At 45.8% G+C, this 23132-nt stretch overlaps 1 protein-coding gene across 1 annotated transcript in view; it reads left to right on the forward strand.

Annotated features, from left to right (window-relative positions):
• Positions 1–23132, forward strand: part of Stk32b (serine/threonine kinase 32B) — a 238002-nt gene that overhangs the window by 151417 nt on the left and 63453 nt on the right. The window contains 1 exon segment of the mRNA XM_032916591.1: positions 6071–6244. Within this exon segment, the coding sequence (XP_032772482.1) occupies positions 6071–6244 (174 nt within the window).

Raw genomic sequence — 23132 nt, forward strand, 5'->3', positions numbered from 1 at the left:
GTCTCAGGTGTGACACAGAGGTGTTAATATCCTGGGTGAGACAGCTTTTCCTCTCTTTTCTTTCTTGCCTATGCTATGCCAACTGCGTGAAGGCTCAGAATCACGGTATAATATGTAATAGGACAACGTGTAAGCCCTGGGACTACTGAGACACGAGAAAATCTGCATTTGTAGACAAGCAGTAGGCAAAGGTTCCCAGCTAGCAGTAGACAGTGAGAGCCACATACTTTCAGTCACTTTAGCCTCTTTATAAGATTTCTGGGTTCTTTATGAGGATTCCCCCAACCTTATGTTGTCTCCTTGACATACAGGAGACCGAACATGGCTGCCCAGCTCCATTTGACTTCCTGAGATAGGAGACGGGAGCCAGCTTCCTGTGAAGAAGTAACGGCAGCCATCACGTCTGAGTAGTTCGAGGACTTTGTGGCTCAAGTCAAATTTAAACAGTAAAAGTGTTTGTTATTGGGAAGGTTATTAAAAATGTTATTAAAGATGTCTGTGTATGGAGCACAATGCCGGCTTGATAAGCTCCTTCTATGGGTACAATGGGAGCTGACAGGGAGCCTGACATCCCATTATTGGATTTCTGTCGGAGACAAGACTATTTTTAGGCCCTTCCTTACAGGACTTTAGATAGCCAAGAGTCACCGGAGCCGAGGGTAATGGGTGAGGCCTCTCTATCTGTACCGTTAGAGGTGGTGCTGGGTAAGGAGTGATCTAAGGCAATGCCCAGTTCTTTACACTTGCAGGCAATACACAGTAATGATACAGAGCAGGGTGAGCTTTGAAGACCCACAATTGTCCTAGCTTCCTGATTGACATCCTCAGAGCCACCTCCAGGTACTCAGTGGCTTCTGTCTCAGGAAGAAAACCATGGAAAGACATGCAGCAAATGCCATGAATGCTACAGATGGCTGGCAGAAGTCTAAAGCTTCCAGGTTTCCTGCAGTGCCTTCCTGAATCTTCCACGCTTTCCCTTGTTACTAACAATGCTCTTTCTGTGGCATGGTCACTGGATCTCAGCCCTGGGCATGGGAGATGTAGGCTTGATGACTCATAGAGTATACAGGACAACTGGACTTATGTTTTATCCTTTTATCTTTGCCCTGGAGACTCCTTTCTGGCTCCTTTCTAGGTTGTTATGTCTCTTGATTGGCTGACCTTGGTCATAAGCAACACCAGGTTGGTAGTGGAGAGCATGTCACATGTCTTAGGAATTCTGATCTAGGGCCTAGGACTTTCCAGCCTCTCTTGACCTTGGGGTTTGTCTACTAGAAATGTGATGGTGGTAGTGGATATGTCCATAGCTGATGGTGCTGAGTGTGGAGGGATGGTCTGTGTCCATGAGTGTGGCTGAGATGCAGAGACAGACTGGGTCTGACAGATGCAGGGGAATGTCCATGTGCTGCCACCATAGAACATCCAGCTTTAGACCTGAGTCTTAGAGGGCTTATTCAACTGTGATGTAGACTTACCAGCAGCTTAAGAAATGGGGGTTGCACAACAAGCCCCCATTCCATGTGCCAGGTACTAGCCTGGAAGACGGCAGCCATCTGCAGACAGGTCCCAGAACTAGTTGTGGGGGAGCAGGTGGAATGCTGCCAAGCAAGGCGTGTGCTCACTAATAGGTCACTCTGCCTCCCGGACTGAGTGAGAAGGGGGAGATTAGAGAGGTAGCTCACACTGGTGCAAGTCTATGGCTCCTGATAAGGGGGAAGAAGCACGGGGTGGTGGGGTCTCATAGGCAGCAGCAGAACAGAATGCTCTGCCTCTGACACACACCTTTCTTCCCCATCCTTCTCTCTCCACAGCTCTCAGTGCCATGGACCACATAACTGGCTGGTCTGCCTCACACCTCCAGTCACTTTGGGAGTTTGTAATCTGCTCCCTCCTGAGAGCGTATGATTCTTTGAAACCAGGCCAGATACAAGGACCCAGTGTTGAATGATGCAGGTCCCTGTGCTCAGAGGGTCCACCATGTGGTTGGGGAAAAAGATCAGGAGAATGGTCACAAGACTGTAAACAAAGGACCCTAGAGCCCTGGACATGACTGGGAGTTCTGCAGGTGGATTCTCACAGCTCAACCCTCAGCTCTGCCACTTTCTGGCTGGATCGTCTCAGGATTGCTTAGGCTCTTGGAGCTTTAAGATCCTATCAGGTTTTAAAACCAATGTAAGGAATGCAAGTCCTTTGGGCTCAATGGTTTCCGGGTCTTTAGTCCATTATGATTGGGAAGGCATGGTGGAGCCATGGCATGGCAGCCAGACCAGGGAGAGAAAGCCTGGAACTGGAGGAGGGGTTACCTTTGAAGGCCACCCTTCCCTTCAAAGCAGATGTTCTCTGTATCTCAAAGGTTTTGTGTCCTCCCTGGTTGGGGAACAAGCGTTCAGACACACAAGCCTGTGGAGGACATTGTACACTCAAACCACAGCAGTGCTTCATCATGAGCCTCACCCATAGGCTGTTTAGAAGAACAAAGTGATTTCATACTGTTTCTGGGAAGGTGGATGGTGCCTCATCTGCATTATCATTATCATAGGACATAAAGTGGTCACACAACTCAGCCTCTGAGGGGCAGGGAAGGCGTCTTCCAGAGCAAGCGTTAGTCCAAGCCTGTGGCTCCCAGCCTCGGCCTCATGAGCGTGTTCAGAAATGGGGGAGGGGTTGGAATGGGGGACTTGTCTTGCATGTTCCATGACTTTCACCCATGCAAGGCTACATCTGCCAAATGGGACTGAATCGTCCCAGTCAAACTCCACAGGTTAAAATAAAATCCTTCTTTAATTTGTTATGCTGACCAATGTTAGTCACATAGTCATGTATAGCTTACCACACTAAAACTTCTGTGCAAGCCATTTCTATCTGGTTTCTGTGCCAAGAAATATGCATGCTGTTCATTGTTCAAGACACTCAGAAGAGACAATTTCTGCTTCTAACACATAAGTGACAGACATTTGAAATGATAGACATGTGAATACTATGATTTGATCATTATACATTGTCAAAATATCATACTATAGCCTGTGAGTTAAGTGATCTTGTGTTTCAGTCAAAAAGTCCTGCGTTTCCTAAGCAGCTGTCTATTTCCTTGTCAACCATGAGTCAGGTTATGGTCACGTTTCTCTTTCTGGGGAGGCTTCATGCATTTTAGGTCCATTTTAGGCAAGGAGAAAGGATCTTTAAGCATGAATTAGGGGGTGGTATTCTCTACCTCAATTTTCTTAGACTGTTTTTTTTACATCTTATAAATTATTTTATAAGTATTTTGCCTGGATGTTTAGCCATGTGCATGCAGTTTCTGCAGACACCAGAAGAGAGCACCAGTTGCCCTGGAACTGAAGTTACAAACAGTTGTTAATGGCCACCTGGTTGCTGGGAACTGAGCCCAGGACCTCTGGAAGAACAGCTGGTTCTCTTAACTGTTGAGCCATCTCTCCAGCCCCCATTTTCTTAAGTTACTTGTTTGTTCTTTGTCATGAACTTTGGAGATAGATAGATAGATAGATAGATAGATAGATAGATAGATAGATGCATAGAGAAATAGATAGATGCATAGATAGATGCATAGATAGATATAGATATAGATATAGATATAGATAGTTTTGTTGTGTTGTAAATTTCAGAAGTCATTTGATCCTTTTAGGAACAAAATGTGAAATCAGTGTATCTAAAAGTAATAATAATTAAATAGGAGGTATGCCACTGGCTTAATTGGTAAAATCACTCATTGTGTAAACAAGAGAACCTACATTCTATCCCCAGAAACAATGTAAAAAAGCCAGGTGTGGTGATACATACTCATAATCTCAGCACCGGGGAGTGAGGAGTGGCAATCCTCAGGACCTCCTGGATGTCCGTCTAGCCTAATCACTGAGCTTCAAGATAATAGGAAGCCTCTCAGAACCCAAGGTAGATAGTACCTGAGAGGCAACATCTAAGGGTAACCTCAAGTTTTCCTGTGCGTGTGCACACATGTGCACATGAACTTGCACACACGTGTAGACACACATAGACACGCACAATAACAAGCCTTGTATTCTTCACACTGGCCCACTCAGCAGCCAGGCTAGGATCAATAATGTCCCCATACCTCCCAGCCATCTTTGTACTTGGAGGAGAATCTAATTATCCAAACTTCCCCTCAGAAGGTCTGTGTCAGTGTGTGAGAGCACACTCTCTCCCATCCGACATCCCCATCATTTCCATGACAATGTGCAGCATTGTGGTGAGGGCATAATTGTTATTCTAGTGCAAGGAGGAGCAAGAAGGACAGAGCCACCGAATAGCACAAAAGCAAAGGGTGATGGGAGGGCACTCTCTGTTCCCAGCAATAACTTTGAGTGTCCTTGGGAAAGCAGGGTCTATGGCCTGGAGCGAAATATGGATCTGTAGCAAGAACAACCCAGCTTGAATTATTGCTTGAATGATGTTCTCTTTGCGTTTCGGTTGTCTCCTTCAGGATTCATCCCAGTATGCAAGCTTCTCTGTGAAACCTAACATTGCTTCCCCAAAGGATTCTGGCAGGATGTTTAATAAGATCCCTTTTGACAGCCATGCAGTGACCGGAGAGCATGGGATATGGGACACACTGGCTATTGATGTGATGTTCCATGGCCCATCATCTACCAGAATGCAAACTGAGCTTCCACAGAAGACATGTTACAGGGATCCTTTTAAGGCCTTCCACACAGTAGCAAAGTCTCATGCACACGCGCACGCGCGCACACACACACACAGGCACATGCATACAATCAAATGGCTCATTTAGTTCTGCTTGGTGTGAGCGTGTCCCCAAAACACTTGTGTTGGAGTTTTACTTCTCAGTCATATGTGAATGGCATTTATAAGGTCAGCCATTGGGAAGTAATTAAAGGTTACATGAGGCTGTGGACACAGCCCTTGTGATGCCATCAGTGGCTTTATAAGAAGAGAGAGAGTGACAGCTATCAGATCAGATAGCTCTGCATTGGTATAGGGTGATCTGTCATGCCTGATGCTATGAGACCGCCCCTTGAGGTCCTTGTGCATTGTCACATATGTGCAGGTTCTTCTATCCTGGAGTTTAAAAATGAGTTCAAGTTTTTGTTTGCTTCAAAGACAAACAAATAGTAAAAAAATTAAAATTAAATTCCACACTAAGACCTAAAGTCTTTAAAATGCCAAGGTGTTTCATGTTCTATATCCAGCTGGGCCTCGCTGAGCTATTCTCATTTGTGGTTATATAGAACATCCTCAGGGGCATGGTGGTTCATAAAGGGCTGGCCTTGGTGTTAGTCATCAGTGGGACTTGGCTGTAACCACTGGCTAGTGACTATTGGGTTAGGATCTGGGCAGATTCCAAGAGCCAGGAGAGTAAAAAATCGTCACTTACCTTAAATGCCTGGACTTGGGTGTCATAGAGCATCACCGTGCTCAAGGGTTCCGGGAATGAATTCCCTGCAGAGAGCAATAGCATGTACAGAGGGTACGGGGGATTGCTGGGGAGAAGGATGTGTCTTTAGAACTATGGACTATGAATAGCTTGTAATAGCGTGTGTCAGTCAGCTTCCCATTGCTATGACAAAATACCTGAGTTAATCAACCTTAAAGGAAGAAAGGTTTGTATTGGCTCAGACTTTCAGAGACTGTGGTTTCAAGTTTGTCTTAATAACAGCATCCGTCCTTTAGGCTGTACTTCCTAAAGACCCATCACCTGCCAATCATGCCACAGGCCTGTCACCAAGCTTCCAAAACACAGGGCTTTGGGGGACCTCCCAGATACATGCTGTAACAACATGGGATTAAAGCATGAGCTAAAACCATGAGCATCCAGCCAGTTAAGAGTCTGTTTGCCTGACAGTCTGGGGATTAATGTTGAGACTCAAACTTTCCTTATCGTAAGGAATGACCCCACAGTGCAGAGGCAGAATGAGATCGGAAAGCAGCTGGCCTCCTCCCCCCACAGCATGGTGCTGTAGGCAACATCAGCATCCCTCTGGGCTCCAATCTGCCTTGCTGTAAAATGGAGTGCTAGTCCCGAGGACACTAGAGATGTTTCCACCCTGTAACCTGTGTCCTTCTGTGTTCCTAGGTACTCCTTCCAGGATGAGGAAGACATGTTCATGGTGGTGGACCTGCTGCTGGGCGGGGACCTGCGCTACCACCTACAGCAGAACGTGCACTTCACAGAGGGAGCCGTGAAGCTCTACGTCTGTGAGCTGGCCCTGGCGCTGGAGTACCTGCAGAGGTACCACATCATCCACAGGTAACACTGCCAGTAGGAGACAGGGACGGTGACAAGTGGAAAGTGTGGTGGGTCGTGGCAGAAAAGGATGTGTCCTGGTGTTGCTGAGAACCTACAGTGCTGAACAGCTTTGAGATTGTCTTTACATTCTCAGCAGAGGGCAGGCTACCATGTGGCCTGAATGGAGGTGGACCATGACCACTGCCTGTCCATTTTGTATTATTGGTAGAGTACAGGGCTAGCATTTGGTCTTAGCTTCTCTCTCCAAAGGTGTTTGGGGTGACTTCAAACAATATGACTGAGCCTGGAGGGAGAGATTGTGACATCAGGGGTTGTCTGGGATACCATAGACTCTAGCTCTGCGTCTTTAAACCTCTCCTGCCCCACATTAACTCCCAGCAGGATGCACAAAAGAGGCACCTGTCAGATATCCATGAACATCCAGCTAGGAGAGAACAGGTTCCAGAAACATCAGATCAGCAGGGGTGGAACATGGCCCTACTTGTGAACTGGGAGCGATGAGTCCACTCTTGTCCTTTGAAATCGGCGCCATGCTCAGTGATGTGCTTTGCACTGGCTTCCTCTGTTGGTCTGGGCTGTAGGTAAATGACAATTCTGCTCTGTGGGTACCTTAATCTTCAGGCCGGTGCCTAGCAGCACCACAGTAAGGAAGTGAGTTTGTTTGCCGGAGCAGCAGTTCCAGGAGGAGCCCAGGAAAGTAATGGAAGTCATGATATCATTTTATGGAGCAGAGGGAAGAACTAGAGGGGGAGGGGCTTTACCTGTGGTCACCTGTGCTCACACTATGTCCCTATGATCCTCTTCTAACTTAGAAAGTTCTAGAAAAACCTGGGAAGGGCAAGGTCTTGGACTTCTTGGTCACGAAGGCAGATTAAACACACCTCCCACGCCATTGCATCCACACACAGAAGCCCGACCCCTACCGTCACTCCCATACACCTCCCTACATTTTCTCCCTTTTAAAGTCCCAACTGAATGATGGGAAAGAATGTTGTTGTTGTTGTTGTTGTTTTAAAGTTCATAACAATGGAGAAAACTGAAGGTGACCATCACAAGACAAGAGGGAGCCAGGAAGATGTGGAGTGGTGCAGAGGACATAGGACAGCATATACAAAATTTGAGGTGTATTTCTCAGGGAGTCAAAATTCTAGACACTACAGAATGCCCAAAAGCCCCAGCCATCCCCAGAAATCCCTATGGAAGGAAGGGTGGGGAGAAAAACAAATAGGCTAAAATGAGAGGCAGGGGCTGGTAACCTTCTGGAAGGGCTGGGGTTATCTTGATGTCCCACAGTGTCTCCCACGCCAGGCCAGTCAGCAAACAGAAGAGAGGAGTACGTTGCATGGAAGACTGTGCTCATGCACACGGTCCTAGCCAGGTGCCATCCTCCCATACACAGGGCAGCAAGCTCACCTAGATGACTGACTAAATGCTGAGAAAATTCTGCCAGTCAGCCAGGTGCTGCTGGGCACTCAACCTCTAAGCAGGCAACCCCAGTGACGTCAGTGGAAATGGATTCAGTCGAGAGGAGAGATTGTGACATCAGAGGTTTCCTGGGATACCTTAGACTGTCTCTTAGGGTCCCCACCCAATTCCTTATTAGTTCTCAGCTGGTTCATAACAAGGAAGGACTATCAGATGTTGGGGAAGTCTTCCCAAGTTACAATCTGAACATCAAACGGGAGGCAAGCAAGATGGCTGACTAGATAAAGGTGCCCGCAGCTATGCCTGACAATGAGCTGATTCTCAGGACCCACGTGGCATAAGAAGAAAACCAATTCCACAGGTTGACTTTTCACACACACGAGAGAGAGAGAGAGAGAGAGAGAGAGAGAGAGAGAGAGAGAGAGAGAGAGAGAGAGGAGGGAGGGAGGAGGAGGAGGGAGGGAGGGAGAGAGGGAGGGAGGAGAGAGAATAAATATAATTTAAAAGAAAATTAAGCAACGATCAAATAGGAGGAAAGTTAGGAATAAACAGTGAGTCCAAGAACATCAAAATAACTATTACCAATATCCTAGATAATAGATTTTTTTCCCATGTGTACTTTTTTAAAATTCAGAGGTATTTAGTAGATTCTGGAATTGAGTTGGTGAGAAAATAAATTCACTTTTTAAAAGTCAGTGATAAAAGAGTACGACAGTTATTCACTCTAGGGACAGCCTAGGATCCCCATTCACAGGCACTGTCGCTTACTGCATGCTCATTCTGCATTTGATCCCTCACCAGAATTAACTGAAACGTGAGCTAGCCAAACTATAGCACACCTTTGAGGGCTGGTAGAACAGCCCAGTGGGTAGGATACCTGCTACAGGGCCTGATGACCTGAGTTCAATCACCAGGACCCCCTAGGGAAAAGGAGAGAATCAACTCCTGGAAGCTGTCTGAGAGAGAGAGAGAGAGAGAGAGAGAGAGAGAGAGAGAGAGAGAGAGAGAGAGAGAGAGAAGCACACACACCTGTGTATGCATGCATAGACGTGTAAATAAATGTATTTTTAAAATGCCAGATTCTGTGGCAATCTTAATCCTGCAGAAGCAGGCAAATCTCTGAGTGCACGGCCAGCCTGGTTAACATGGTTAAGAAGTTCTTGGCCAGGCAATTCCACAAAGTGAGACACAGCCCCAATTATTAATGCTAATACCAGTAAAAATATTAATTCCAATAAATACTAATTAAAACCATTACTAGCACTAATTAAGACTAAACTAACATTACTTCATCAAGAAAGCAGGCATGATGAGTGTGTCGGAAGGACTGAGAGGAAACTCCTCAGATGTTCATTTTCAGTAGTAGGAGGCAGCTGTCGCCTGAAGTGAGCAGGCTGGAGGCAGAGCTTGTATCCACTGCAAACAGCTCATTGCTGCAGTTAGAGTCTGAGCTAGAGAAGGGTTAGGGGGTGGGGCAGTGGAAGGAACTGTTGCTGTGTTGTTACAAAGTCTGAGAACCTTTTGTCTCCTTTAATGTTTTCAAGTGTATTTTGATACAGTAGCAAAACCGGAGTTGGGCGAAGGGTGAAGGGATGTCCGGAGAGTTCTAAGAGGAGTTGGAGAAGAGGACTAGCAGAGCTCTGGAGATTATCACTGGGAACTGAGGCTCAAGACTTTCACCATGACTTTAGAATGTGGGGCCCTCTGTCTCTTGGGTCTGTGTTGGAGCACCCTACTTTTGGTAAAGGCTGCTGGGGTGAGCTTACCTCTGTTGGCTAGGCAGCCATCTCTGATGGTAAGAAGAGGATTTATTTGTTTTGTCTTTTGGAGGCAGAATCTCCGTGTATAGTCCAAGCTAGCCTTTTACTCAGGATCCTCCTGCCTCAGACTCCTGAGTGCTGACACTGCAGGCTTACACCACCACCTCTGGCACACGGAAAGAACTCCTTCCTACAGGCAGTGTTCAGGAATTCTCAGAGCCAATCCTTGTGCTCCCTGTGTAGAGAGTAAATGATCTCTTTCCCAGACTGGCTCAGAGTCTCTGGACATTGCTAGACATATAGACCCTGGAGTCCCAGATTGGGACAGGGCCAGGTAAGACAGAGAATAGACCAGCCCTAGTGAACTACTTGAAGACCCCCCCCCACTATTCCCAAAGTGGGCAGCACCCACTACTTTGAGCACCCATAGGGGCTCTGCTCACACTTTATAGAACACTAGGGACAGAAGATAGACAAAATGTTAAGTTCCCAGGTGCAGGCAATCAGTGTCATCGCAGTACAGGTCATGGAGTACAGTAGGTATTTAATAAGTGTACACACTTTGAGTTAATGACCTAAGGAACTGAAATAATTTGCTCAGCCAGGGGATTCTCTCCCTGGCAGGCTCTTCAGTAAACCAATACTAGGATCACATCCAGTCACTCGGTCTGCATTGAACAACACTGTCTGTGTAGTGTGAGTTGGAAATGGATTCACTCATATGTCCGTCGCCTCCTCCTTCTATCCTGAGACGTCCCTGAGTGCCCTCTGAGGCTCAGGGTGGTCTCGGCTGGCTCACAAGTGTTCTGTTGAAGCCAGCTCACAATCCCAAAGACTCCAGACAACAAGGGCAAGATCTGGGCCTGTGGATCAAGGACGCTTGGGAGAAGGGAGGGTGCCTTCAGCATGCTTTACCTAGGTGGAAGAGAGGATGTTTGCTGGTGTGAAGCAATCCAGAGAAATGTTCTCTGAAAACATTGAGTGTGTGTTTGCTGGCGGCGGCAGAAATCACGCAAACCTCTGCAGAGACATTTGGCCATGCAAGAGTCAAGCACCTTTTACATATGCATAAGCTTTGATCACCTTTTACGCATTCGTTATTGACCAGCAAATTTCACTTATCAGAATGGACTCTGAAGGCTCTAGCCCTGCTTGCTTCTAACATTTCAAGCCTAGGGCTATTTGTTACAGCACCACTTATAATAACCAATAATTTGGAAATAACCTGAGGGGAAACGTTGCCTAGTGCTGCGCCCACTCTTTTAAGAGGCCGTGAGGCTAGGATGCTCCGGTGGGTGCTGCAAATTCTTTCTACACAACTCAGAGAAGATTATAGCATATAAACTGCACGGCTATGTAAGGAGAAGCCTGCCTGTTAGTAGAAAGCAGCAAGAGGCTGCTTCCTGGTGCGTCGGGGTAGGAGGCAGATTTTGTGTGGTTTCCCTTTATTTTGAATTTCACTTTAATGAGTTGCCGTCTCTCCAGTGGAGCGGAGTAAAATGAGTTTTCTTGCTACAGGAGAAGCACAGTCTTTAGGCAGACAGCAGAGTTGCATGAGACAGCCTTGGTTTAGACAGCTGTAAATGCTCCACCTCTCTGTGTCTCCATTTTGCTGTCTTTGGAATGGGCTCCTTAGAGGGCAGAATGCGATATTTAATGCAGGCCGCATGCTGCATTGAACAGAGATGGTCCCGAGCCCCTCAATAAGGTCAGTGATAAACATAGGAGAATCCTCCCATTAGTGGCTCCAGCTGTCAGGGAAACCACATTGGGAGTGTACCTCACGCTGATCAGAATGGTGGTCACTAAGTAAACAAAAACAATCACTTGGCATAAAACCGGGGTCAGGAAAGAAAGAGGGAGAAAGTGAGAAAACCTCAATACACTGTCAATGTAAATTAGACCAGACACTACGGATAACAGTGTGGAGGCTCCTCAAAGACTAAAATTAGATCTGCCATATGGCCCAGCTATACCACACCTGGGCACACCACAAAGGTACTTAAACTCCCATATTTATTGATACACTTTTCATGGTAGCCAAGAAATGAAGCCAGCCTAGAGTCCTATCAACTGAAGGCTGGGTAGAGAAAATGTGGTATATTATACACAATGGAATTTTACTCAGGTATAGAATAAAACTGTCATTCACAGGAAAATGATCCAACTGTAAATTATCATGCAGAGTGAATCAAGCCAGACTCGGGAAGACAAGTGCGATAGGTTCTGCACAGATTTATACAGATACAAAACAGCACATATGTATGCGTAGCATGGACTATCAAGCAAAAGTATCTAGAAGAACGGGGACCAGAGAGAGGGAGAAGAGAAAAAGGAGGAGCAGGGATGGGAAGATAATATTATGCTTAAAAATATTCTTACAAAACCCACTGTGATGTGCTATGAATAATCTGTAGGAAACATATACAGTAATTAATCAATTTTATTAATCAATTACACAGTAATTAATGAACATTAGATAAAGCTGTCACAACCTGATTTATAACCTTAGCAGCTCCATCTCTTCTCCCTCAATTGTATTGAAACTAAGTAGCCAAGAAGCATGACAGTTAAGACCTCCCCCTGGTTATCCCCAATTATCTGTCCTTTAGTGTCATAGCAATTACATATATATATATATGTGTGTATGTATATATATATGTAAATGTGTGTGTATGTGTGTGTATGTATATATATAATACATATAATGCACATATATGTAGTCCTGTGGGCAGTCATTGAGGATGAAGATTCTAATTATATTTCAAGGGTAACATATTTCAAAGTTGCAGGGCTGTGATTCCTTTGTTCCAGGCCAGCATTCTGAAGATTTATGGCTTCGTGCAAACTGAGAAGTGAGATACACGAGAATCCAATTTATCCTTAGAAGGGTTGTCCCATCCCTTGGGTACAAATTGCATCTGCAATTGGGTAGAGAGTGTTTATGTTAGATAATAAATTTTCGAAATAGGGCAGGTCTCAACTTGATGACAAAGGACATGGGGTGAAATCTGGGAGCAGAGAACAGATCTCTTCAAAAGCCCAATGAATCAGAGGCTAATTCACAGAAGATGTTCCGAAGGAAGAACGAGGTGGCAGGAAAGCGGGTCAGCATTTTCTGAAATGTCAGCATGCTGCAAGAACACGAAGGGTTTTAAAGCATTATTTCTGTGATTGCCCCACAGCTGAGGCTCTTGCTGGGTGGAATCTTCTGCATCTTCACCCAGACACTCAACACGACGTGATGGGAAAATCCCCAAGATTGGGTGTTAAGACAGAAACAATCAGACCCCCGAACCCCCAAAAATGTTCACTTGAAAAATACAGGTATTTTTTTTTGAAAAATACAGTTTTTAAAGGACACTTCCACAGTCTTTTTAAAATATTAGCCATATTGAAGTTCTTACTACCACATTCTGGGATACACATGTCTGTATATGCACATGTATACATGCTTGTGGTTGCATGTATTCTTACATATATTACAATCTGATGCAGCCTCTAACTCCCCCATGCTAAAAGTGGGGGAATGTAAGGATGAGATGAATGTGGATTGGAAGAGATGGCAGGAGGGGGAGCCTAGGTTCCTGGCAGTCTAAAGCGTGGGCTGTTTGCACACATACCACTTGCCTGGGCTGGTGGGAAAACCAGCCTTGGAACTATGAGGAACTATGACTAGTGTGGTTGGTAGCAGTTGTTTTCCAAAGGAAGACATGGTTCAATACGGCGTTAACAGGTCATGGACAAATGAATATTTTACCTGTACTTACTTCAAGCCACCTTGTGAGGAACCTGGGACTCAAGGTCATCAAGTGTGGGCTTCGGCTTGTAACAACTGTCACCAGGGCTGTAGAAGTCATTTTCCAAGTAAGACGAAGACTGAGATGACGGAAATGGAAGCTGGGAAATATCTCCATGGTTAAAGTTTGGTGGTTCCTGTGATGGAGCTTGGCCTAATCTCCCTGTGCTGGACTTGGCATCCTGTGAAGTGCAGGAGAAGTTGAGGTGTTCACACACTTATCTAGTCAATCATGTCTTTGTCCAGCCATACATCCACTCATCTATATCTCCCCCTGTCTACCCATTTATCCCACCTATGTATTAGTCCATCCACGGATCCACCTATGCATCCGCCCATTTTTTTTCCAAATCAACTGGTAAACAAAGAGGGAAACAAGATAGGCATGCAATATCAATCTTGTCATCCACACACATGAACATACATGTCCACCCAATCATTCATGTGTCCACACACGCAAACAAAGAATATGAGTTTGCCCTTCTTGGTCCTGTGATTGTGGTCCTCTGGGATAGGACTGAATTCAGGTTCTTGGTGGTGTGTCTCTTTGGAGATTCAAGACAAACATTGTACTTTAGTTGCACACTGGACCTTGGCACTAGGGCCATGGCCATAATTGCCTGTAAAACTTACCTTTAGATTTTGATGCTAAGACAAAATGATGTGCTTGCCAGGATTGTGAAATATGTCCCAGTAACACTCTTCTCTCTGGCAAAGAATTATGGGAGTAGAAGCAATCCCAAGCCTCCCTATTGTGACTTATCCCTTTGTCTCTATATTAATTGATGCAATTGCTAATTGTGCCACATGTTAGCTGCACGTTTTTTGTGGGTGAGATCTGTTCCTTTGAAGTGTTCATCCTGTTAGTTAACATAGAAGAATTCAATTTTCATAACTAATTAGATAATTCTCCTTACTATGGAGCTAAACTGCCTCTTGGTATATTCACATTCAAGGAGACATTTCCCGAGAGGAGTATCTCTTCTTTCTGTATGCCTGTGGAGCAAGTAGGGGGGTGTTCTCATTCTCTCTCTCTCTCTCTCTCTCTCTCTCTCTCTCTCTCTCTCTCTCTCTCTCCCCCACACACACACATGAGTTAACAGCAGACCAACTCAGCCCTTACTGTGCATATCTTCCTGATTCAAAACTGAACTTGAACACTTTGGTTCCTAAAATGTACTCACAGATTCCCTGGTGTCCATCAGATAAAGCTAGAAAGCCTGGACCTGTCTCTCAAAGGATGTGGGGTGACTTCTTAGCTCCCTTCTTGCCTCCTGGTCAGTCCCACTAAACTACCATGAAAAATTTTGCTGTGACTGATGAATTCAAGATAGTAGGAACATGACTGAAGCCAGCTTAATAACAGAGCTTTTTATTAAAGAAAGAAGAAAAGGAGGAGGGAAGGGAGAGAGGGAGGGAGGGAGGGAGAGAGGGACAGAGAGAGAGAGAGAGATGATCTAAAACACTGACCCTTCTAAGAAACAAAGATAAAATGAGAATATAGCACCAAGAACAAGGCATAAAATCATACACAGCCAGCTTTAATTTGTAATGTAAACGACACTCTTAAAAAGCAATTTTAAAATTAGCCCTCCAGGTGCTCCAAGAGTTACAGAAGGATTGCCCTTATAAACATAAGCGTCATAGCTTCGTCTAGCAGGACCATAGTTTGGTGGCTTCTTGCCACTGCTAGGCTTCTGTGAAGATGACTGAGTGTTGTTACTGACTCAGGAAAAGGGTAAAATTAGAAACCCATGCTCACTCCTGTTATCTGAGGGCTTGGGAGTCTGGAGTGGGAGCATTGTGATTTCGAGCCCAGCCTGGGCTACGTAGTGAGACCCTGTCTCAGAAAACAAGAAACAACCGAAACATTCCAAATCTGAGTACAGTATCTACTGTTGTGGATTGCTTTCATACGGCCATGAATCCAAAAGGCTGTAAGTAGAGCATAGGGCAATATAAATATCAGGGATTTGGCAACATAGATATTACCATATATGTGCCAAAAGTGGGACAGATTTTATAGCCAAAAAATATGAAACAGAACAAAGGTGAGAGTGTTCCTCTGCCTTACCTCCACTACCATCACTGAAGATATCATTTCCTTAGATAATCTTCTCTTGAGAATTTACCCTCACTCCAAGGCTAGTCTCAGCTGTCTGAATATATATTTTGTCTGTGAACCACCCTAGCAGGGAACAAGCTCAATGTTAGAGATGAGGGTCCTGTTGTCCAGTGAGTAGCCAGTGCTGTCTATCCACAGGGCAAAGCAATGGAAGGTGCACTACTCCCATGAGCACCCTCCTCTAGTGCCCAACCACCTTGGGATACTAAACATCCATGCAATTGTCTTCACTGCTTCATCACAGTCACCGTGAGGAATAAAAGTCAAATCTGAGTCAGAATATGAAGAGTTTGTAAAGCCACCATGTCTGATAGTTTGCACGAGAGAGATAGAGAGCAAGAGTGAAAGAGTTGAGGAGATCTCTGGAACCCCTCAGAGGGTCTCCCAGTGAGCCATCAGCAACGTTGCTATCAGCCTCATACTGCCCTGTGCCCAGCTGGACCACCACAACTACCACAGCACAATGAGATCTCTTCCATCAAACTCATACATCTACCCCAGAGAAGACCGATTGGTTCTTCTGGAGTCACATGCTCATCAGAGCAAATACTAAACTAACCCCCCCTCAAGACATACCCCAAGTGAATTCCTATGAACTCCAAACAGAAACCACTGACCCTAGAGGGCTGAGCCCGTGGAAGCCTCTAGGACCACAGTGCAAAGGGTTTCTTAAAAGGCACAGAAGAAGTGGGCAAGAAACCACAGGAAGCATGAAAACCCAGCCACCACCACCATGCACCTTTAAATCTTCTTGTGTTGAATGTCATCTCAGCAACTCCAGTCAATTCTTCTTAGAAAGTAAAACACAGATTTTATCAGGAAGTCTCCCCACACAATGTCACCCCTCTCCCCTCTGTGTCTCTACTGAGCTCTGCATACATCTAGAAAGTTCCATATTTATACATCTGGTTCCTACCTCAGACCACAGTTTGAGGTATTCGTGCACTCTACTTTGCCAGCATTAAACACTGCCTAGTACATTGTAAGTTCTAGATATTTCTAGAACTGAGCTAGTTTGGGGAGCAAGAACCTGTGACTTTTCTCTAAGTGACACTCCAAGTGCCAGTTACTTGCATTTTAAGATTTCTTGGTATTTCCTCACTCCTTGTAACTCCCTGCATGGTTACGAAGCCCCACACCCACTGTTCCATAGCAGGAAAGGGACGGGAGCTGCCGGGCTGAAGAGATTTCTCTGTGTGAAAAACCTCAGCTCCAAGCCTGAAAATGTACGTCCCTGTGGTGAGTGGCAGTCGGTGGAATTTATCAACATTTCTTGTGGCAGATTGGAAAGTTAACAGGAATTTATCATCTCCCTGGCTCTTACTCATTTTCCAAAAGGGACTGATTAGTGAGTCAGTGGAATTCGAGCATGTGTTTACCCATCTCTGGGGTGAGCTGCTGAGACTCAAACTGCTGAGGATGGGGACTTTCCGGGGCAGCCTTAGAGGAAGCTGGTTTAGAAGCTGACTCAGGACTTCACCCTCGTTAACTTGTTTGCAGAAGCGTGGGAGGGCAACCGCTGTGGGCAGACTTTTGATGTGTGCCCCACCTAGGTTTGTCTCTATGAGATGCGCATTCAGGAGATTGGGAGATGCCTTCATCAAGTGCTTGACACACAAGCATGAGGAGCAGAGTTCAGATCCTCAGAAGCTACATACAATATCTGTCATCACTTACAATGCCAACGCTGAGGGAGGAAGACAGGAGGATCCCTGGGGCTTATTGGTCAGTCAGTGACCTTCAGGGACAGCAAGGGACCTAGCCTAAAAAAAAAAAAAGATGAGGAAGATGCCCAATATCAATCTCCACACATGTTCACAGATGTGCCTGTGCACACCCACATATATGAACACACCAACATACACATACACCCACACATGTGTACACACACACATACCCGATGTGTGTTCACAGACCACATTCATTTTGAAAGAACCTGAGTCATGTTTCAGTGGAAAGCAAGTGTGACACTGGGAAACAGAGAGTCCTACTGCAGGGACCAGGTCAGGAGAGCCACACTCCAGCCCTTCTCATTGTGGAAACCAACCTCGATCCCCTCCATCCTGATCTACTTTCCCTAACTAACCTCGGAGTTCCTGTGAAGATTAATAAGAGAAAGGACACAGGTGCTGAGACGCAGGTGTGTCCCCACACAGCTCAGCCCATCTGTTCCCTCCACACCCTCTTACCATCCTGGAGTGACAAGGTAGATAGAACACTAAAATACTCATCAGTGGGCTGGAGCAGGGCTCGGCCACTTATTCTCCGTGTTATAGGAGCAAATCTATTGATCTCTGGGGCTCTGGCTTTCTTCCTTGTAGAGTGAGCATAGGACACACCCCAGAAGACAGACCATGAGGTGAGATAACACATGAAGAAAGACAGCAGCTTTGACGACCAAAGTAACATGTTGGGATGAGGAGAAGCACGGGTGGCCAAGTCACTCGGCCCCATGTGGCAGCTGCAGTAGTAGTTGGTGTTTCTGGTCTCCCATGGCCTCTATGATGTAGTAATGTTCCTGTAATAAGCAGGAACATTGGCATCTTATGCAGATGACATGGGTCCACATTCTGACCTTGTCTTTGTTTAAACCAATGCCAGGTTCCATGTCTGCTAGATTTGAAGAGCAAATGTGATTCAACAGTCTTGTTGGTGGCCCTGAAAAATGCTTCAAATCTCATGCCCACTGCACCCCAAGGCTCTATGTGTATGACCGTCATCCTGCCAGACCTATTCAATCCAAACCTCTCCCTCGTGCATCTGTGCACATTGTGGACCTGAAAGCTAAACTGACAATAAGCATGAGAATTGACTGGGAGAGCTTACACCCTCAGTTGTCAGAGCCAGCATTCCATGCTTCCTTTCACACCACATCTAGATTTTACTTTCAGAAGAAAAATAAGTCACCCTTCTTCGCTGGGAAGCACTCCTCTTTTCCCTAGGAATGAAGCAGAAATAGAAATGTCACACAGGGCTCTGGTGAGACCGTGGAGATGGTTCCATCCATGTGGGAGGAGAAGCCATTCACTCTCAAGATCAGGAAGTGGCACAGGCAGCTCAAGAAGAGCTCTTCATGGGGCTTTTGATTTGACAAGAGGAAGGGTAAAGATGCCCAAACTGTGTATCCTCCAAGGGCAAAACTAAAACAGGGGGGAGGGGCAGAGTGACGAGGAAACTGGCTTCGATGATGAAAGATCTAGAGACATCCATCTGGTTGGAAAACACCCCCACACCCTACATAGCTCCCCATCTCAACAGAAGCTGGGAGATCCTACAGGGAGAAGGTGGGAAGGGTTGACTGGGGCAGAGCATGGGGCTATTGAGCTGGCAGCTTCTGCTAGCCCACTGTTGACACAATGGCTTAAAGAAGCACAGTGCGACACAGTACAGCTACAGAACTTGACAGGCTACATGCCAACTTTTTAAGTAGGAAATGTGACCTTGACTAATGTGTTACATAATCTGTGCCACTGAAACATGTAAGTCAAATAGCTTCTACTTCCATCCCCCTTGTGCCCTGGTGACTATTCTACCACCTTGGTATAGTAGTTCCCTGGGGAGTGATACAGTAGGAATATGGTCTGCCCTCTCCAGAACTCATATTGGAGTTTAGTGCCTAAGGTAATAAGGTTGAATGATGATGGACCTTGTACTTGTTTGGGACTTGAGGGCTCCTTTGTGTGGAACAATCGTCACTGTCTCAGAACTTGGTTAATTGTCATATAGTAAGCTCTCACTCTTGTGGGACTGAACAAGTTACAAGCAGATTGGAATGTCACAGAGTGAAGCTGCATCTTTTGCCCTTCCACTCTCCTCCATGTTGTGATGAAGCAGGAGGTCCTCACCAAGTGTATCTACTTGATTCTAGACTTGTAACTTCCAGAACGCTGGGCTGAACAACCTTCTCTCCTGAATAAGTCACCCAGTTTCAGGTATCCTGTTACAACAATGATTTAGGAAGATTCTGCATCCCAGGAGATTTTGGTAGCTACAAACCCAGTCTAGTATACTTTAATCTCAAAGACTTTCAAGTTCTGCATTTAAAGTGTGTGACAGCCCACGGGTGAGGCCTATTTGTATTCCCAGTCATGGAAGAAAATATTCAGGCAAAGAAAGATGGCAGCATGTTCGGACAGAGTATCTGTCTAGGCAGTTGTGTCTGTCCTGTCGCCAGACACAAATGGGTTCATAGATAATCCAAGGGGAACACTGTGAGTAGTTCTCTCTCTTTCTACCACTTTTAATTCGAAAGGCAGCCCAAGATTTGCTGTTGGTTCACACTTGTGGACAGGGTGTTGGCTCAACTGAGAAGTGTCACAAGCACATGGGAAATGCTTCCATTCCTGCATTGCATTTTACTGAGATGGAGATAGCCCCCCACACTGTTTTATTCTGCTGCCCTTCCCAAGGTCTGTAGATCTGTAGAATTGAACTATAGTGAGGGACATGGCTGTCTAAAGCTAATGTTTTACAACCTGACTCTGTCTTAGCTGATTCTGGGGCTATCCCAAGCCATGAAGTTTGCACAAAACCATCATAGAAAAACTCTAGAACTTTCTCAGCCCCACTGTTATGCAGCCTCTTCCTAACTTTGCCTCTTGCTGCTGACAGAGATGTGGTGACTCCATTCCCATGCTAGAGAGTGAGTAAACATGGAGAACACAGTGCCTCTGTCCCCCTGCAGCACAGTGCCTAGATGTTCCTCCAGCCCTGAAAGAGCAGCCTCAAGATACCTACGAATGCCTGCTTCAGTTCAGCCACTGCTGTCCAAGGGCCAAACCTAATGCGTGCTCATCCACCTGCCTCTCCCATTCTTGTTTTTACTTTAGCTGTTTAGGACATCAGGGGACAGGCAGCAGACATGCCACAGGGACAGAATGTCATGCATCTGCTCTACCCGGCAGCTTCCATGTGGCATCAGAAGGCCTGCCTTCCATTCTCTACACCAGCCAGTCAGAACTTAGTAACTTTGCTGTGGGTTCTTGTTGTCTCTTAATAAGGATGCGAGGCAAGGGTGCAGACCAATTTTGCCACAGGTCAGTCTGACCTGGGTAATTCTTCAGTCGACATTTCCCTTTCCCAGGGGACTCCGAGTTGGGCCAAGTTGACCAGGACACTGACCAATCATGGTCAACTTTCATCTGTCTGACATGAGGTAGAGTTGATGAGACAGCTCAGAAGAGCCTATAAGGTCTAGTCATGGAGAGTCTGTGTCAGTCTTGTGTTTGCTCCCTTCCATGATCCCTCTGATGTTGGTGTGAAGATGACATAAAAGCAAATGGACACTGTAGGCTCATCAGGCATGGCAGCATGAGATAGTCATGCTACTGATGAACCAATAAATGATTAAGGGCAAGAGTATCCTCATAAAACTTTACACAAGTAAACTTGAGCCCAGAACACAGTTGCTGGACTCTGCCCAGAGATGTTTCTAGCACTTTGGAAAGTCGGTTCAGGGACTTCAGAGAGCCTGTGCCCTACTTCCCCCAACCTTCTTGCTAACATTTACTGTATGGTCCATTGGTGGTTTGTATAGCTTAAGCCAACTTTCAGAACTGTTTGGAATAGAGGCAAAAGTCAGCATAAATATTTTCAGGTAAATCTTGTCTGACCCTCACAGGATTCTGTTCTGGTTCATGGAACTTGTACAACACAGCCAACCCCATGCAGAGGATATGGGTACCTAGGCTTTCATTTGGAGGATGGGAGAGAAAGGACCCACAAGCAGGACAGCCAAAAGAATAGGTGGTGTGGAGGACAAAGGTTAGACATGAATTTTAATGGCTTCTGAACTGTTTAGTAAGAGTACAACTTCATGAAGTGCTCTATGGCCCATATCCTAGTTCCATTCTGTTGCTGTGATAAAATACTATGACCAGAAGCAACTTACAGAGAGAAGGGTTTATTTGGCCTATATTTCCAGGTTGTAGTGTATCACGAGGGAAATGAGGACAAGAACTTAAGTAGGAACTCAAAGCAGAACTCATGGAAGAATGATGCTTGTTGGATCACTCACTCCAAGACTCATGCTCAAAGAACTTTCTTTGCTAACTGATATAGAAGGGCCCAGCCCATGCCCACTTGTCTAGGACTGGTGCCACCCATGGTGGGCTGAGCCCTTCTACATTAATTAGCAATCAAGACAACCCCCTACAACATGCCCATGAGACAATCTGAACAACTGAAGTTTCCTCTTCCAAGTTGACTCTAAGTAGGGCTAAGTTAACAGGGATACATAGGACACCCTGGCACTCCCCCTGGTCCTGTCTTCATCTGACTAAGTCATGGGTTGGTTATTCTTGCTAAAGCTGATCACGCTTTCTTTAGGAGCCCTGCAGTATCTAGTACCTCAGGACTCCTAGTCCCTCCCTGCCCCTAGCTCTTTCTTGCTTATGAGATATTGTCATTGCTATTTGAACTGCCATCATCCCAAGAAAAGTGTCATTAATATTTCATCTTATATGGGACTCAATGCTTCCAAATGTTTGGAAAGGAGATGGCTGTGCTCCTGTCTTTTCTGGATCAGTGAGCTGTTTAATAAGATTTCAGCTTCATTGCTGCCCTTACAATCATGGCTATACCCACGTGCATTGAGCCCAAGGCATCAGCATGAGGAAGTGGAGACTCTTGGACTAAAGTTCCTCTTTTCCCTCTCTACCACTCATTCACAATCAGATTGCTTTATGCAATTTCTTCTGTGCTAGCACTGGAAACACTTTTTTAAAAAAACCTGTGGGCCCAGGAAAGTTTTTAGATTGCTATGACCACAGCCAAGACCTTAAGAAGCAGAAGACACAGAGCTTGGTAGGAAGCCTCATCTAGTCCACATCTGAGGTCAGTAAAGATTGTCTTTTTGAACTATAATTCAATTATCTCACTCACACAATTGAAAGCTATGATTGGGGTCAGACTGGAGTGGAAGAAACTCTAGAGTTCTGGTTCTCCTATGGGGAGGCATCCCTGACAGCAAAGAAAGACGAAGAAGCCCAGCTTTTGACCATTCATGTGCATAACCGGAGGATCTGTGTTAGCCAAGCCTGAACAGGATAACCCTAAACATGCCTGGAGGTGATGTCCGTGTCTCCATTGTGAATCTTCCTTGTTTATCGGTTGGCCAACTCCACCAGGACATCTCCCAGTCCCAAACAATACATGTTTAGCATGGATGCCACCCTCTGTCCTTTTCCTCTGGCTGGGTCTCATTCAAGCTCTCTATCTCTGAGAAGGGAGCACCACCAAGTGGTTTTCAGGACTTGAACTGCCATGGCTGTACGCTTTCTTGACGTCTCCTGTCCTATGGGGCCTCTGCTATCCACCCCATCCTTTCCTACCAATGTCCCCCTTGAACCTGGTTATGTCCTTCTCCCTCCACATAACGGTCATCTTTCTGCAACTCAAGAGTGTCAGCACCTGCCTGAGTTCTTCCTGGTTTCTATAGTCATGATTACCAAATGGACTCTGTCCGCCATGATCTCTGCCCTATTTTCAGTGGCCCAGTGACTGACTTAGGGTTTTTATTGCTGTGAAGAGACACCATGACCATGGCAACATATATGAAGGAAAACATTTAATTGAGGCTTGTTTACAGTTCATCATCAGCATGACAGGAAGCCTGGCGGCAGGCAGGCAGACATGGTGCTGTGGAGGTGGTTCTACATCTGGATCAGTAGACAATAGGAAGAGAGAATGACACTGGCTTGAGAATCTGAAACCCCAAAGTCTAACCCCTGGGACACAATTCCTCCAAGGCCACACCGCTAATAATGCCACTCCCTGTGA

The sequence above is a fragment of the Rattus rattus genome, chromosome 11 (genome assembly GCF_011064425.1).
Source record: "Rattus rattus isolate New Zealand chromosome 11, Rrattus_CSIRO_v1, whole genome shotgun sequence".
In the NCBI taxonomy this organism is placed as follows: Eukaryota; Metazoa; Chordata; class Mammalia; order Rodentia; family Muridae; genus Rattus; species Rattus rattus.